The following is an 18120-nucleotide window of genomic DNA, read 5'->3' as shown; positions in this document are numbered from 1 at the left end:
TTGTGGAAAACGTTTAGAATTTAATAAATAATTGCATATGCATCCTAGGTGAGCCTTTTTGATTTTATCTTTGTTTTTAAATGGTAAAGACATTAAACTTCTAAGTTAAATAAACCAAGAGTAAATTTTGTGGTTTGTTTACAAGGAAAGAATTGATGAAAGTGGAAAATTAGCCCAGAGAATATTTGCAAAAAGATCTGAAAATCACACATAATTTAACTCAAATATATAATGTCACATTCTGTGTTCACACCACAGTCCAAAAACATGGTGGATGGGTAAATTGGTCTTTCTATATAGCCCTGTACTGTGAGTGAGCGGTTATTTGATCTGGATCTCTGTGTGACTGGCGACATGTCCAGGGTGAACCCTGCCTTTTACCCAATGGCCGCTTTAGTTAGGAACTGTTGACTCTTATAAACAGATTAAGACCCCTGATCATACTGAAATAACTCCAGGCCACATCCTGCTGGAAGCTACTATTAATTGGAGTCATGTGAAAACGGTTTCCTAAAAGTAGTCTTTGAGTGGAATCTAGAAAATTACTTTGGAATGTAATTTGTTAAAGCAGGTACATAAATGACCCATGGATGACGGTAAGTCTTGCATGCCATCCCCAAGTACAAAATCAAAACTGCAAAGATATAAAATGTCTTAAGGGTTGAAATGATAATAACAATGATCTGATGAAAACAACTAAATATTCACCAGAATATGTGTAAGTGATTACATGTTCATGTGTAAGTGATGATGAGACCAACAAGTGTCATTGAGGTCACCTGTGACAGCCAGTGTTATTGATGAGTTGAGGAATAAATCATGTGTTTCTGTACATGTAACATGATCTGCTCAGGCCTGAACTATCTGAAAAGTCCCAGTTTTTACATTGGAACATGTGAAATGATCCATTCTTAAGACAGAACAGGGAGCTAAGGATGTAGGGAGGAGTAGGGAGGACGCAGAGCTTTTACTGAAGCTGAGCTGCTGCCATCTAGTGGTGGATATGTGAATCGAACTTAATACATATTTATATCAAAACCTCAGAGAAGCTTTGATTTTATAACTTTTAAACATAAAATATGTGGTATTAATGTGTTTGCAGTTCATTCTCAAGGTTAAGTCAACCAGAACTGAGCCATCCTTGATTGAAATGTTTTAGCCCTCTGCATTAATTTAGCATAATTTTGTCTGTTATTAATTGTTCCTAATTCTTCCCACATTTATTAATAAACTGCTGGCTGTTTAGCCTTCACTGCGTGTGCCTCTCTGTGTCGTCGGCAGGGTTTCCCAGAATCAGGTGGGGCAGAACTTCACCTTTGTTCTCACAGACATCGACAGCAAGCAGAGGTTTGGTTTCTGTCGACTCACCCAAGGCTGCCGGGTCTGCATATGTCTCCTCAGGTAACACACACAGCCACTCTCTAATTGTCATTTTAAACTTCATTATTGAAGTTTTTTGTTTTAAGGATTATGTCTGATTTCAAGACATTAAATTAAAAGTCAGAAAAATACCTTTATGCAAGTAAAGTTGCAAATCCCAAGTAGCCATAAATGTGAATAAATACATTGTTTACAAGCTGCTTTTATTTTGTACTTATTTCTTAAGTAGTTATCATAAATATATGTGTATCCATGTTTGTTTTGTATGGTGGAGGATAAAACCTTTTTTAATTTACAACATCTTAGAAATGATCACAGATTTTTGAAACAACCTTTTCATTCATTCTCACACCGTGCTGCACTTTGCCAGAAAAACAAATTTATGTTCTTATCTGCCCACACAAATATGTTTCTGAAGTGCCTATAATTATCCAAAACTTTAGCCGTCTTTATATTTTTTTATAGCTTTATTCCTTCTATCACAGCGCAGACAAACGAGGACCCCGGACGTTGAAAATTTTTATTTCTCTTTGCATAAATATGCTCCTAAAAAAAAGGCTATTATCTGTTAATTTCCAAGTAATTTAATGTCGATGCAACATTGTTGTTTTGTTGTTGTTTTTTTCTTTACAGATGCAATTACTTACCCATTACAAAGAATGAGCACTGCACTGAAAATCTCAGTGGACAGGCTTGCTGCACTTTAATAATAACTAAGAAAAAAAAGTAAAAAGATCAATTTTTAATGAATGTAATAAGCAGTTTAAGAAACAACAAATTGGAAAAGCAGCACAAAGCCTTCCTCTGTTCTCTGTTTGTGAAGCAGCACTCCTGTAAGGCTCGCTCTCGCCTCTGTGTGTGTTTGTGTGGCTGCTGATGGACAGTCGTGGGTTTGTCGCTGGCCTGATGAGCTGCTGTGAAGAACAGTGCCCTCATACCCCCCCTCGCACCCCTCTTCCCCACACATACACACTCGTATATACCACCCACCCTTCCCGGCCAGCTTCCGTGGCCTTTGTTTTTCCTTTCTCTCCCTCTCCATCTCATGCTCTCTGTCTCTCCCTCTCTTTCCTCCTCGTTATTCGGCTGCTGCCACAGTGCGACAGCAAAGACGCTCGGCCCATAATTATGCATGAAGCTTCGCTGCCAATTAGCAGAGGCTCCCCCGTCCCTCTCGCTGAGTTAGACATGCTAATTCATTTGACATATGATGTATAAAATTCATTATGCATTCTGAGTAGTTTGCATGACTTGGTTCATTTATTATAAAATAACATATAGGAAGTTATTTTTTTCCGCTTTTTTTGGTGTATTTGTGCTGCCCAGTTTTCCTCCCCAGATCTTATTTTATTGAATTTTTTAAAAACACTAATAGCCACATTATGTTGGGATCATTCGAAAACATAACACTGTTGTAGATTTCCCAGAAAAGGGATGTGAACAATTTTCAAAATATATTTTTTCAAGGTCCTGGGTTGAAAGTTCATTCTGTTTAGATAGATGATAAATAACAAATCACAAAATAAAACAGGGAAGACTATCTGAACTCCCTAGTTTTATTGAGTTTTAATCATTTCCAAAGAATAAAAGCTAAACTTTAATTAAAACAGTTTGCTTCTGTGATCGCTGAAATGTCGGCTCTGTAAAATTGTCACCTCTGCTTACAAGAGGAAGTGCCTTAATGAGTAGGACAGTTTTATGTGGAAAGGCCTTTGTAGTCTCGTTGCTGAAGTTGTGGCCAGAATAAAGCCACAGATCACACCAGATAAAGAAACACGCTGAAATCTCATTATTATTTTAATGTTCTGTCCTCATATCTCCTCTCACTCTTTTCCCACTAGGTGTTAAATCATTTTTGTTCCCTCTTTTAGATAGATAAAAAAAAGTAGTTTTGTGTAACAGCAGATGTTTTAGGATACATTTTAAGTAGAGTGGCTCCGGTTATTCGTCACTTTTTCAGGACGACACTTCCTCCCCTCCCCGTACTTAACCCTTGACCCCAGAAAGTAAATGTGTAATGCAATCTTCAGCTGAGCCGTCTACAAAGTGTAGGTGACTTATGATTACAGATTCCTCTGCAGTAAAAACGATTTAAGGCTCATCGAAGGAACAGGAATAACTGTCGTGCTTAACACCCAACTTACTTTATGGCAGCCAAAGAGGGCTGGCTTTTGTCTAAACATTTAATTTCCAACATTTAGACACTTTGTTGTTGAGATTTTTTAAGTCTTTTTTTATTTTCTTTTTCTTTTTCAGGCTTAGACTACGTTTTCTTTTTCTTTGAGTCCCAGAGTTGCTTCTTTTAGGCTTGTTCAAACGTCCACGGCGTTAGGTGGTCTGAGCCTGGAACGGAGAGACTGCGAGTGGGTCGCAGATTAATTGGTTCACTCTTTGAGTACATGGCACTTTGAGAAGACGTGTGCTTAAAATGGTAGGAGAGATCGCGGGACCCCCACGCACTGAGCACTCCAGTGATAGATGCCTCTTCCCCCCTCCCTCTCTCTATCGGAGGATTTGCGAAGCACAAACAGATCTGAGCAATGAACTGTGACGAGTAGGAGTATCTCTCAGTGAGCTTTCCAAACTTTAACTTTGCGTGTACAGAGAGCAGAGCAGGGCAGGGGAGGGGAGAAGAATACACCAATGCATCCTTAAAATATATTAATTTGTCTCCTTTTGAAGGAAAACTTTCTCCGTCTTTCAAATATGAGTTTATTATTGATAATTTGCAAGGGTTTCGATTTGCCAGTGATTGTGTGTATTCCGTTAAATTTACAGCACTTTGGTTAAGGAGTGTAATGTCTGTGAGTTCTGTGAGGCCTGACGGCGCCGCTGATGGCGGGGCTTTCATTTATATACCGCACATCGGTGAAAACTTGAAGGTTTAATGTCCAGAGAACACAAGTCGTAAATGAGTCAGGCAATTTATCGAACTTACACTGCCCCTATCAGAGCGAAGTGTGTAAATTCAGAAACCTCCACATTCACACTGCAAACTTACTCGCTAAACTGCTGCTGTAGCATAATCTCTGAAAAACTGCCTTAACTATCTACTAGAAAACTTTAGATTTTCCTCTTTTCTTTGTCGCTGTGCACATTGACAAAATAAGCTTGAGTTCTGCCTTGGTTGTCACAGTTCCAGTTATTTAAACTGTTATGTTAGTACTCTTAGCCTTAGATGCAGGCAGGTTTAAGCTAGTAGCTACTTTCTTTGAGCTGTGAATGGTATGTTTTCCTGTGTTTCCCATCTTGAAAGTTTCTTAAAAAGATGGGCTTCATCTTTAAATACTTTCATCAACCTAAAATGCTTCTGTTATCAGACCAGATGTCTTGTGAAGAGTGAAGCTCCTCTCTTTTTAGTAGTTATTATCTTGATAACATAAGTTCTGTTTTATTTTAGTGCAGTTCTCTATCAATTAGCATTTTGTATTTTTATGTACTTTGCCATCGTCCTCTTTCTCCATTGTTAAGACTCTGCATTGCTTGTCACAGTTTGTTGTTTTAAACTTTTAAAATATTAATTACTCAGATTGTTAGTCTTTGTATTTGGGAAAATAGTAATTTTATTGTAACCATTGTCTGAATTTAAATAAGGCTCACCAAATATCTGGCTTGCTTTAGTTAAAGGAATAGGGTACTAATTAAAAGTTCATAAAACTGAACCTCAAAAATTATATGGATAAATAAAAAACAAATTCTCCACTTGTTAGACCAGACTTTTTGTAGTTTTGCAAATGTAGCACCTACTGCATGTATAGTCATCCTTACTAATATTATTATTATTGTAATTAAATACAGTTTTTGTCATGGTTACATAATCTCAAACTGAAAAAAGAATGGTATCATTCCCTTACATAGAGCTTGAGATTTTCCTTTCTCATCATTTTCTGCCTGAAAGCAAAATAAAGTTGGACTTGTTATTTATCTTATTTATTTTTATGTAGAGTTGACTGTCTGACTTATTGTTGCCCGTCCTGTCTTACTTGAATGGAATGTTCTCTTGGCTTTCCAATTTTGTCTGGAAAATGTTTTACCCCAGGCTAAGATGATGTCATAGACATCAAAATTACATTTTACTGATTAAGTTACAAACTGTAAGAATGGAAAAGTGCTTCAATGACTTTTAGTGTAAATTAATTGTGCTGCAGATATTTATTTACTTAAAAAATGACAGTTTGGCCTTGGATGGGGTTTTGTTTCTCCACTCATCACTGAAAAATTTAGATTTATCTAAATTGTCAGATTATGTTACTGTAATAAAAAAGTGCATTTTGCACATCAAAAAGTGACCCGTGTGTGTTGCTTGACGTGGCAGAAATAGGTCTTCAGGTTCATATCCGGTCAGCATGTAAATTAACATAAGTATGTTTGATTGAGTCTCTCCTGCAAGTGTGACCTGATTGTGGTAAATCTTCATGCAGATGTCAAAATAACGGCATGTTAAGAGTTTGATTGTTTCAGACTAATGGTCACTCAGCCTCTCTGATTGGCGCGCTTGGCTGCACTTCTCCTGAAGACCCAGGCTGTCATTGGCCCCTCGCGGATTTAGTGATATGAAAATTTGCATTAGGTCCACTTTATTGTTTTCTTGTTGTCTGTTAATTCCAGTCTGCAGAGCAGCCAGTGACCCATGCCCTGGCAACTCCTCGTTCTCCAGCCAACAGCTTTAGCTTGACTGTAAATGCTGTCACTTTAAAACCTGAGGTTTAAACATCTCCCGCTGCAACAAAATACTTCAAACTTGGGTCATTTTATGAGATATGTAACTAAATCATTGCTCAGAGTTTTATATTGAGATTAAAATAATATTTACGTTCATTTTCAACCCCTGCATCCATCAAAGTTAATAAAGCATCACATGGAGTGTCTGTTTATTTAATTGCAGTCCTAAAAGTCCTCAGCCAGAATTATTGCTCATTCAGGGTCTAAATCTGCATGTTAAAACCCCAAACTGCATCAAAATTCAATACCATGATAGGATCTCATGTTTTTATTATTTAATTGCATAACATTAAATGAACTGAGCCCTCACAGCCTTTTATGCTGGAGTAAAATGTTGGCCTCCTTCCACCCAGAAAGCGAGCCTACTTGGCCAAGAATATGTCAACTTTGTAAAGAAAGCCATGCTGCAGATGCTTTAGCTTATGTTGGGTGTTCTTACTGATTAGCCTCAACACAAACACTGCTGTATGAATTATTTGGAGCTTGTTAATGAATTAATTTACTTTACATTAATTATATAAAGTAACATTTTTTTAAATATGTGCAGGGCATGAAAAGCAGCAGTTTTGAAGGGCAGAGCAGGCGGGTGGGGGAGGGTGGTGTAAAGGGGGACAGGGGGCGGTGTACTTTTGTTAAGCTTGTGCATCTGGGATCAGCATGCTTGTAAACCATAGTATCCCTCTGCACCATATAAAAGCAATGCAGTCTTTTTTTTTTAAGGATCTACAATATTGTTTTCTTTTCATCTTTTTTTTTTCTTTACTGCCCTAAAGAGGAGACATGGCAAGAATTTATCACATGCAAAGGGCAGAAAAAATGTAATCAGAAAGATGTGGTAGGATATACGTTTGGAGTAAGAATCGGGATCTTTCCTCAATAATCTGTGCATTATGTCTTGAAACAACAGGTCAAATGATGAAGACATTTTGAGAAACACACATTCAAGTTTTCTGCAGACTGACTCCCTTTGCGCTTGTATTTTAAATAAATAACACACCAGTCCGCTTTGATTCATTGCATCTTGTTTGTTTATTGTAGAAGATGATGAAATGAATGCCGACTTTTCCATATTTATTGCATTAATGTGTTTCTCTCCGCAGTTATCTACCATGGTTTGAAATCTACTACAAGTTGCTGAACACACTGGCTGACTACTTAACAAAACAGCAGGTAATCACTCATTCTGTTTCTAATAACTGTAAGGTGCCTGGAGTTTTTATGCATTTACAAATAAGACAACATTTTATTTGGATTTGACTGATAAACAATCACACCATGTATTTTCTTTAAGTCTGTGTTGTGGTGAGACGTTTCCCTCCACTGTGTGTTCGTCTGCATGCTGCATGTTTTGTATTTTTTATATATATATTTTTTGTCTCGGGCTTGAATTGGTTCCTCTTGTTAGCAGCAACAATGTTGACATTTCACAGACCAAACGCTGATCTGACACTGGAAGTTATTCCTGATGATTTACTGGAAAACAAATCGTTAAAAACAATACACACACGCTAGCAAGGAAACAAACACACACATGCCTGCACTTCACAAAAGTCATCTCCCCAGACTATTCGCTGCATTGTACGAGCAAAAGGGAGGGGAAATGTAAAATATGCAACAAACTGGGGAGATGTGCAGAGTCTACTGCATAGGGTGTAGGTGATGTTCCAATGTTTAGACTGAAGAGAGGGTGAAAAAAGAGGAAGGGAGGGAGACGGAGGAGAGGCAGAGAGCTTTGGGACCACTTTTCAATTGTCATGTAGTCGTTGCTTCTCCCCGGATCCTCGGGGAGCTGTTATCAGGACAGTGTGTCGTGCTAAAAAAAAAAAAAAAAAAGGCAGTCACATCACATAAACAATCAACGTACATCCACATAATTCTTCAGCTATAAGAGATTCGGTGGAATAATCTAATGTGGTTGAAGAAAAGTAAATGCGGCTGGAGCGGTTTTTTTTTTTTTTTGTGAGCGAAGAGGAGAGACGGCAAAGAACGCTGGGAAAGAAGGGAGGGGAAAAAAATCCTGGGTGACTGAAATGTTAGTGTGCATGATTTGGTTTCTATTTACCCCGCTGTCCGTTCCAGGCGAGAGGGAGATGTTGACAGACGAGGGAAGACAGAAGAGCGATGAGGGTTTAGAGCGAGGGGTAAATGAACTGTTTCCCCAGGCCGTGTTGCTGACCATGCGTGTGAGCATTGAGCCTCTCATGACAGGAGGCTGTTCGATTGCACACACCCCAGCTAGCACCCCTCCCCACCTAACCACCCCCCTCCTCTGCTCACTGTACGTTGCCACCCATCGCCTCTCTGAATCTGTGGCTTGCACACAACTCGCATTATCTTCTTATAGCCCAGACCGAAAACAAAGTTCTTGGTGGAGAAAAAAGCTCGACGAAACTCCACAGCAGTTCACTAACTGCTTTCCCAGAAGTTTGAATACGAGTTTCACTCTTTAGTGTTGCCTTCTGAAAGATTTTCCTCTTCCAGAAGACACGGGATTGTAAATAGGAGTCATAAATGTTGGATGAGTAAATTCAAAGCCGGTTCTGTGGTCAAACCCGGCTCTCTGACAGCTTCCTTAAGCCCTGTTTTTGGAGCGGGGGACCCCCTGGTTAATTAGTCGCAGGCTGCTCTCGGCTGTAAATCAGCGCCGCTGGATAATAAGCGTCTGCAGCCATACACTCCGCCGTCTTTTAACCCCAACACTTCTCGTTAAACATATGTCAGTCGGATGTTGTCGAGCCCTTCAGGCCTCGCTGCAGGTTTGCCCTCTGGTCTGCCGCGGTGCCTGTCCCAGCACCGTTGTCAAGATTGACACATAACTTGTGTTATCAACAAAACAAGTAAATATAATTCATGTGTCCCATGTTTTTTCTCTCCCTTAGGAAAATGACTTGAATGACTTGCTGAATTCCCTCTATGAGCTGCCTGTGCCAAAGCCTTTCACACCAGTCAACTTGAGTGTGGTAGGTATACATCTGTTATTCTACTAGATCAGATGCAAGACAGCTGAGGCAAAAACAGACAGAGGGAAAGGTACTGCAGCAGCATGTTGCATCAGGGACGGTGACGACAATTGGGCGAAGTAGTTAAAAGTGAACCAAGAGACACTGAGGACGTAATGTAAAGCAGAAAACATGGCGAGCAAAAGGGAAAGATAATGAGAAATAAAACGAGATTGACAGAAAAAGAGACCAAGACAGCATGAGAATGTGCAGAAATAAGGAGATCGGCAAAGTGCAGAGGTTGAGATGTGAGAGAATAAATGAGAGAGAGGCAGAGGAGATGCAGAGCGCGGAGCAGGAGGAGGTTAAGGCACGCCGGGCGGGAACGGACACGCGCACGGGGCCCGGGACTGACACCGTGTTTGGAAACAAGAAGTGGCTCTTACAGGGTTTTTTTGTGTGATAAGCTCAAGCTGGACACGTTTAAACATGAAGGGCCCTTTCACAACTCATCATGTCTCCTGCTTATCAAGAAACTGCAACGGCCTAACGAGCCCAGGTCCCTCAAAGTCAGCTTCTGTTTGAGTTAACTCTGACACGAGCTCTCATGGAATGCCTCCAACATTAAACACTGTCACTTCTGTAAGCCCGGCCGACTTAAGCGCAACGTAAAGGTTTTTAGCCAGTCTGCTAAGCTCACAATCTCCAGACTCCACACCATGAAGGGATCAAAAGAGTTTCGGTGTTAGCCTTTGTCCTTAAGGACCACCACTCCACCCCCCCACCCCCCTTTTTTAACCAATTAAGCAAGCAACTGTAAGTCGACTCTACAGCAAAGGTCTCTGAAGGATGTACATCTAATTACCCAGATGAATTTGCAAAACAAGAAAAAAAAAAAAACAGGACAAATTTCAGGTCAATAAAGTCAAGATTTAGTTTGTAGTTTACGTGTTCTTGTCTGTCTGTGAATAAACTAGTCATTCAGCCATATATTGTATTCAGCCAATTTGATCTTTTCAGCTTAACTACTAAACCAATTATTTTTCTTCCCTTTATAGTCATTAGGTGCATCAGAGTTGAGGAGATTTTTAGTCTGTAAACAGATGAACAAACAGGATGAACTTTGACGCACTAAAAATCTAATAAAGGTTTGAAACAAGTGCTCTTTGATGATCTTATAATACCTTTATTTTAATCAACTGAATCTGTCAAAGAATCTGCAACGCATTTTTCTCTTCTTCTTGGCTAAAATAATCATTCCAAATCTGAAATGGCAGGTCAGATTTTAAAGAAAGTTGCACGTGCCTGGAAAAGGCTGATTGTGGTGCGTCTCTAGATCAAATGTCTCTCCAATCTCAAGTATATTAGCTTTTGACTTGTTTTTGTGTTGCACATTGGTTATAATAGCCTTACCACAGTAATGCATAGAGATGCACCAATCGATTACCCAGAGATTGGAATCAAACAGTTACCCTTGTTTAGGTATGACTGATCAAAAACTGAACAGTTTGGGCTTTTTTCCCCATTGCTGAATGCATCAAAACTCCAAACTTCCATAGTTTTCATCCTATATAAACACCATGCTCTTTGATGCCTCTCTCGAGTTTAATAAAAATCAGATCAAGGTTAAATATTAAATTAAATATTAAATATTCATAATCTTGTAATTCCTTCATTTTCTGTTGCGTTCAAAAGAACCTGGATCATATTTGTTCTCCGATATGTTTTAGTCCTGAGCGTAGAATGTGGAGCTGGAAGGACTTTGAATGTGCAGGTCACACACCCAATGAAAACCGGGGTCAGTATGGGCTCCAAAAAACATCTCTTGAATAAACTTTCTTTATCGCAATCTGAAGGCGACGCTGGAGAACAGAGGTGATAGCTTCATCTCATTCCTAGAGAAACTGCTAGTTTAATATTTAATTGATAAAGCAGAATTATTCCCTTACAGGAGCCTTTTTTATTTTATCATGGCAGCCAAGAGCAGTAGCCTTGTCCCCTTTCAAGTGTGAACCCTGTTTTGCTCTCTCTCTGTCTTATTGTGCAAGAATGAGCGGTTGTGTATTGCCACTGGGCAAGTACTGAGAGATCAGCCAAGCAAGGAGCCGGTGAGTGGAAGAGGAGAGAGTGAGCGGCAGAGACGGGTGGAGGGAAGGATGCTGCTGTGAAATATGAAACTGCTTCTATACTAATCGCATGGGAGCCACTGATTTCCAATTTGGCCAAATAAGCTGCGCTACCGTTTTTACATATAACAAAAACAAACTATCCTGGGTCTGGGTGTGTGTTTCTTCTCCTCTGGAAAACAATCAAACTTTGTAAATGATTAATGTCTTTCCACTCTGCTATATTCTCTCTCTGAAAATCAAAAGTTTTTTTTTTCTTCCTTTCTTTATGTTTAAAGCAAAAGGCAATTGTGCTCAAGAAATCTCCTTGATGCCTTTCCAGTTAACCCACTTTCAATGTGTTTTCGTATAAACAAGTCTTCGAAAGAACAAGGAAAGAGGCTGATAAGCAAGCAGACAGCCAATGAAAGCCACGGCTGCACTGAGGAACGTGGCTTCTGATTATCACAGCGCCACGAATTTGTAGACCAACAGGGGAACATAATTTAGCACACAAAGCGCAAGAAAACAAGAAAGAATTGAAATCACACCCCACTGTAGTTGTTCTGTGTGGTTTTTAGTAGCTGTCCTCAGTCTCAGAGGTATGACCCAAGTCCCTGATCTTTTAGTACAATTTGTTTATCTACAACTGCTGTTATTTTAAATATTCTTTTAATCGTCTTTGTTTTAGTCAGCTGAAAGCACTCTTTCTTTCTGTTTGGCAGACAGAAATTATTCAGAAGCAAAGATGAGATCAAAACGTCCCTCTTGTGCCAACATGCTCACATTTTAAAAATTGTTTCATGTAAAGTTTTGTAAATAAACTCTGAGACCACAGCTAGAATATACAGGTTGTTTTTTTGGGGGGGGGGGCGAAGAACTGAAGCTGAAAAAGAAATCTGAAGATGATATTTTTGCTGTTGCATGTGACACCTGGGCAGAAACAAAGCATTTTTTAATAATATGGAGCTAATAACAGAAGCTCCAATCAGAACTTAATGCCTTTTCTTTAGTTATTTCTGAAACGTTGACCTGAGCTGAATCTGATTTATCCTACTGTAGACATTGCTAACAGAAGGTTTAGTTGCACTAATTAGAAACATTAGTTCCATTAATGTTAAAGCACTAATCAACATATTATTTAGCAGAAGCTAATGCTAAAACACTAACTTCAGTTTAAGTTATTTGTCTTTAAAAAAAAACCACAACCCTCAAGCACCAATTTAATTTTGACATTAAACTATGAATGAACTCCAGACACAAACCTCATATCATTTAAAAACAATTTCTTTTAAACCTTTTACATATTTTGTGCTTCCTCCATTTGTAAGCATCTTACCAATATTAAAAATGTTTTGAGTCTTCTTCACTCAGTAGTGACATCCACAGCAAAGAGGGTTGTTGTCAGCATAAGCCTGTTATGTATGGTGCATTCACTGATCTAAAAAAGATTAGTCTTTTGAATTTCTGACTGGTCAAACTGAAAATTGTCTGTTTTCTGTCATCAGTGGGTTTATTTGTGCATTTTTGCAGCTAATTATTAATTTTCAAGCTATTATTTGCAATGCATATTTATTATGACGCATTTGGTCCTCAGTGTAAATTCATTTTTCAGTTCAAATGTTGCTGCCGTTAGGAAGTAGGAGCAAACGCATTAATAAATACCCAGAGTAAAAGTGAAATTTTACACATAGTTGTTTAAAATAGACATGAAGGTTTCAATTTCCAGACATATTATTGATTGAACTGGCTATTTTTTCTTTCTTTTTTTTTTTTTAGAAAATTTTTGATCACAACTTGGAGGCAAAGTCCTGCTTGTTACTTCCAGTTTAGTGTTTGTTTGTACTGCCTCATCTGCAACAATGACCATCCTCTGGGAATTAGACAAGTGTTTACTCAGGATAATTGTTTTCATGTGTTTATCACTTAATACACACCCACTTGGAGGGAAAATGCAGTGTTTGTTTAGTGTTTTCAGTATTTCTTAGAGGCATGGCCTTGAATCACACCTAATTTTTTACCCCCTTTACATGTTTACTGAATGAAGTAGTAGTAATTTTTGTCATTTGTAATTTCCAGGCCACTAAACTAAACTACCCGGAATCCCATATAACACAACATCCAGCGAAGCTACAGAAATAGTCATTATCTGGTGCCCATTTTGATAAAAACTTACAGAAATGACAAAGTGGTGACAAAGAAGCATGTGTGCATTAAGAATACCAAATCAAATCATAAAAATAAAAGGCTACAGTAACCCCCAGTTGGTCTTGGCAGATGGTTGCTCGTAATGCACCAGGTTTTACTGCTGAAGGGAAGTTTTTCCTCTCCACTGTCGCTACATGCATGCTGGGCATGAGGGATCGCTGTAAAGTCAACGACACAACGCAGTGATTGTCTACTGTCACTATGTGGACATAGGAGGAAAGAAAGCAGCAAGTCAATGAGTTGTTTTTAGAAAACATTTTTAACCAAATTGAATAATGAACTGATTTTGACTTCATCACAAAATGGTTTTAAACGAAAGTCTTTCAAACTTTTTCTTAATCAGTTTTTCCTTTTATTATTCATTTTCTGCATGACTTTAATTGTGTCGGTGTTTCTGTATGTATTTGTAATTTAAAACCTTTTGTTTGGGCTCTATTTTGACTCTATTTTAATTGCTTTTCTTAATTACTTTCTTATACTATGTTTTATTATGTGCAGTCAAAACAAGATGTTTACATACATTATAGAAAAAGACATTTCATATAAATTTTCTTTCACTCTCTGATCAGTCTAAATCTTTGTGTTTTTCTGTTTCTGTCTTACGGGACTGAGATCAAAGTTTCATGATGACGTCTCCAAAACCTTGACCTTGTGGTCCTAAAGCCCTTTATTAACCAATTTGGCTTTATGCTTATGGTTATTGTGTGTTTAGAAGAGCCATTTTAGCCTAAGCTACATTCTGTTGTTTCCAGAATAAAAAATAGTAGACAGATAATCAGTGGTCCAAAGTCTGCCTTACTTGAAGTGCACCATTCCCTTCTTCAATGATTAACTCGCCCATTCTTCTGGCAAATAGATATAATATTGACAAGATTAACTGGCCTAAAAGAACAGAAGTTTTATCTCATTTGTTGGCAGAAAGGGAGAAAAACAAATAGTCTTTTTCAACATTTGTATGAAAACATCTGGTTTCAGATCTGGTGTCTTGACCTTTTTTGGAGGGATTTCATTTTGTTGTAACTTTTGTATTTGTTTTATTACATATGTTTTTATTTTGTAAAGCTTGTGTTGGATTTTCATGTCCATCTTCCTTCCCAGTGGGGGTCCCGGCTCCAAAAGAGATTCTCGACGATTCAAGGAAACTGAAATGTTTTTGAAGCAGCTCTTAAAAAGTATATCAGTCGCAAATCTGAACTTTTACAAAGTTGCCTTAGAAATTTCACCAACATCACAGTGGATTTTTACGACGACTTGCTACAGATGGTTTGAGTGATGGCCCAGAGACATGCAGGTGTACCAAACGTTCAGTAGTGTGTGTAGAGAGACGCAGCAGTGTGTTTCTCTTGGTGGTTTGTCTACCTGCAAACAGCACCTCTCTCAGGCCCCTTTGATCTGAACACTGAACCTGCCCTGCTCTCCCAAAGTGAGACAGGCAGCCCTGTGATCCTCTAAACAACCTGAGTGTGTGTGTGTGTGTGTGTGTGTGTGTGTGTGTGTGTGTGTGTGTGTGTGTGTGTGTGTGTGTGTGTGTGTGTGTGTGTGTGTGTGTGTGTGTGTGTGGAGAAGTGAATGTGCACACGTGCTTCAGTGTGTGTGTGTGCGTGTGTTGGTTCTCCACAAACCTTTTTAATGCTTAAATAAAGACTCAGTTTTCCACCGGAGACATCACCACAGTGTGTGTCTGTGGGGAGCAGAGCTGCTATTCAGCTTTCTCTGTTCTGCAGGCCTGATAAAAGCATTGCCACGGTTCAGACACCAGCTCAGCAATTCATATAGACAGAGCAGAAGATGAGCCATAAATCATACAACAAAGTGAACGACCCTTTTCTCCCCTCTTCCCCTCATTCTCTTCTGAATAAGTGCTATGCCTCACTTGTGACCTTCCCTCTTCTCTTTCCTGCGTGTTTGTGTTTTCGCAGCACTCCTACTTCATCGCCCCGGATATCAATGGACTGCCAACTATCCCAGAGAGTGTAAGTGCTCATGGAAAAGAGGAGAAAAGGAGACAAAAGGAGATGAAGGAGAAATCCCTCCCTTATGGAAACATCCCTGCCTCTAATCGTTTTTAATCTAATACACATGTCACCGTTTGAAATTATTGCATCATCCTCTTGTTTCAGATTTATCTCCTGTGGTGCTTGTGCTTTAATGTTGAAGTTCAGTGATTGGCATAAAAGATTCAAACTGAGCACATGCTCTTTGTTGATTTTTGTGTTTAAATTCGAGCTCAAATTTTTATGGCAAGGGACACAAGATGACAGCAATTATCGGTCTCTCAGGCTGACGTTGAGTGAAATGTGATCCGTTTTCCCCAATCTGACTATTTTGGATGGATCACAGGCATGAATGCAGCTGAAACGCACATAATTCTTACCATTTATTTTTCATGTAAATCAATCTCTGTAGTAGTTTTTTCTTTCTTACACTGTTCTTTAACATATAATCAGGCTTCTCACAGTCTGTACAGTGATGTAGTGCTTACATTTTGGAAGCTAAAAACATTTTGTCCTGTTGCATCTCCAGAGGAACCTGACGGAGTACTTTGTGGCTGTGGACATCAACAACATGCTCCAACTCTACGCCAGTATGCTGCACGAACGGCGCATCATCATTACCTCAAGGAAGCTTAGCACTGTGAGTTCGTTCCTCCTGAGTCATCCTGAAGCTTTTGGTTATTGAGCCTCACCTTGTAGGCACAGAATGAAAAAAGCTTGGAAAACAACTAGAATACAGCATCAACCTAAAGGATTCTTCCCTTCAAATATTAATGTTGCTATTGTGTTTATTTTGAGAATGTTATGTGAATTTATGCCTGGTGTTCAGGAAGCCCAAGTTGCTTTGGTAGCGACCTGCAGCTCATCTGCATTGTTGGATCTGGTGTCTCTCATCTTCATCTCAACAATAACTGATAGATTATCTATAAAGGTTCAGGTCAGGCCAGTTTGCTGGCAAATCGAGCAGAGAAGCATCATGGTCATTGAACCAGCGTCTGGTACCTTTGGGTTCTCAGTCTTGCTGGACAATGAAACCAGTGGGATCTTGATTTCCTAATGAAATGCAAACTTCACTTACATCTGAGCAGAAGGCTCCAGTTCTTCTGCTCTGATGTATCTGTAGGCTCCAGTTCTTATTCTCTTTAGTTCAGGTAAGAATCTTCTACAGTTTGGTATGGTTTGGTCAGGAGTGGCCTCGTACAAGGTATTGGTGAAATACCTGCTGTCGAATCGTCTGCAAACTCTTAAATGTGCTTTGCTTCAAGACTGTGGTTACACTTGTTGCATCTTTATCCAACACATTTTCGCCTTCCACACAAATTCCCATTTATACTCTCGGATGCATCGCTCTGTGAACTGCTGGGTTGTTTAGCAATGACATCTTTGTGGCATATTTTTCGTGTGATAGTTGTCAATAACTGTCAACTTAGCTGTCTTTGCTTATCTATATGCATAGTGTTACTTCTTAAATGTAATGACTTGCATGAATTGTCTTTTAAATTATGTCCTATTTTATCTGCACATATATCTGTGTATCTTTAAGCAGTGTGATTTCCTCAAATAAAAAATTACTAAGAAACAGTCTTCTCTGATTGGAGGAGGGAAAACAAACGGATGTAAAAGGTTTTAAATGCACAACACTTTTATGCATAAAATGCAGCTGTTTTTTTTTTGTTATGCAGGACTTCTGCACTTTAATAATAATTCAGAAAGCTTGTTGCCAACTTGTAGACCTGCACCGTCATGCTTTAAATCAAATTCAAATGCCAAATTATCCCACTAAAACTGGATCTAACCTTAGGCTGTTCAATAGATTGAACATGATTTGCTTCATCAATATTCCAGCTGGATTTGAAACCCTAAATATTACGATGGAAATATTTATCTGACATGGCTTGATAGTTGTTCAGAGAGACTTGAAGCAGTCCCCCCTCTCACCCTCCGCCCCTCTTCTTAATCATCCAGCTCTGACAGGCTGTGAAATTCAGGCTGAAGCTGGGTTTTATGTGGCTGTTTGTACCATATAACCGCAGCATATTAATGTCCAAAATGCCTTAAATTATCTATTATTACATGCCTTAGCTTACTCTTAGAATTTAGAGTCATTTCTGTGTGCATGAGGGAGGAACTCTGTGTGTCCATCTCCCCCTCTTCCTCTCCCATGCTATCTTTGCAGCTGATGAGGCAGAGCCAAATGTTTATGACAGATTAGATGGGAGAGGGAAGTGATGTCATCCAACTTCTATTTGTATCTGTAGCTGAGCGGCTCCTGCCAACGCAATCTACAAGTCTGCAGAAGGTTTAACAGCTGGGGGCCTTTGGTGGTGTTTGGTGCTGCGGGGAAGTGTTCCCAAGGTCTCTCTTCGGAGCTATAATCAGGAGGAGCTGTAAAGATTACCCACCCCTCTGAGAATTTCACCTGTCTCCCCCTCCTCGGCTCAGACCGGCTGCACCTCAGCTGAGGCGGCACCCTCTGCTGTGACACAAGCAGAACATGATGTAAATTATCAGACTCGGGGGAGGGGTGAGAGTGTTTTCTTTTTTAGCACGAAGACGGCGTGTGATTTAAAGCTTTCTGTAACTTGAAGACAAACCACGCTTTTTGCTTTTATTGCAAATGTATGCCGGCAGAATATTTTAGGAGACCTTTACCTCCGTGAGCCTTTCATCCTCCGCAATTCCTCATCCAGTCGTCTTATCCATCCGTCTTCCTCAGGGAGAGGTGTTTTGGTTTGGTAGCTATGTATGTCAGGCAATGTAGTACAAAGGTAT

At 39.3% G+C, this 18120-nt stretch overlaps 1 protein-coding gene across 3 annotated transcripts in view; it reads left to right on the top strand.

The window, feature by feature from the left end:
* The window catches only part of dennd1b (DENN/MADD domain containing 1B), a 139393-nt gene that overhangs the window by 52221 nt on the left and 69052 nt on the right, over window positions 1-18120 (top strand). Inside the window, exons 5-10 of one of the 3 annotated variants that reach the window (XM_008406565.3) lie at window positions 1282-1401; window positions 7203-7272; window positions 8982-9062; window positions 11090-11149; window positions 15274-15327; window positions 15878-15988. In XM_008406565.3, the coding sequence (XP_008404787.1) occupies window positions 1282-1401; window positions 7203-7272; window positions 8982-9062; window positions 11090-11149; window positions 15274-15327; window positions 15878-15988 (496 nt within the window). The remainder of the gene's footprint in view (window positions 1-1281; window positions 1402-7202; window positions 7273-8981; window positions 9063-11089; window positions 11150-15273; window positions 15328-15877; window positions 15989-18120) is intronic. The other 2 variants (XM_008406566.3, XM_081606163.1) reach the window with 2 other exon arrangements.

Source organism: Poecilia reticulata, chromosome 4 (assembly GCF_904066995.2).
Source record: "Poecilia reticulata chromosome 4, P_reticulata-male-v2, whole genome shotgun sequence".
Lineage (NCBI taxonomy): Eukaryota > Metazoa > Chordata > Actinopteri > Cyprinodontiformes > Poeciliidae > Poecilia > Poecilia reticulata.
The sequence above is the reverse complement of the archived record's forward strand: the minus strand, read 5'-3'. Positions and strand labels throughout refer to the sequence as shown.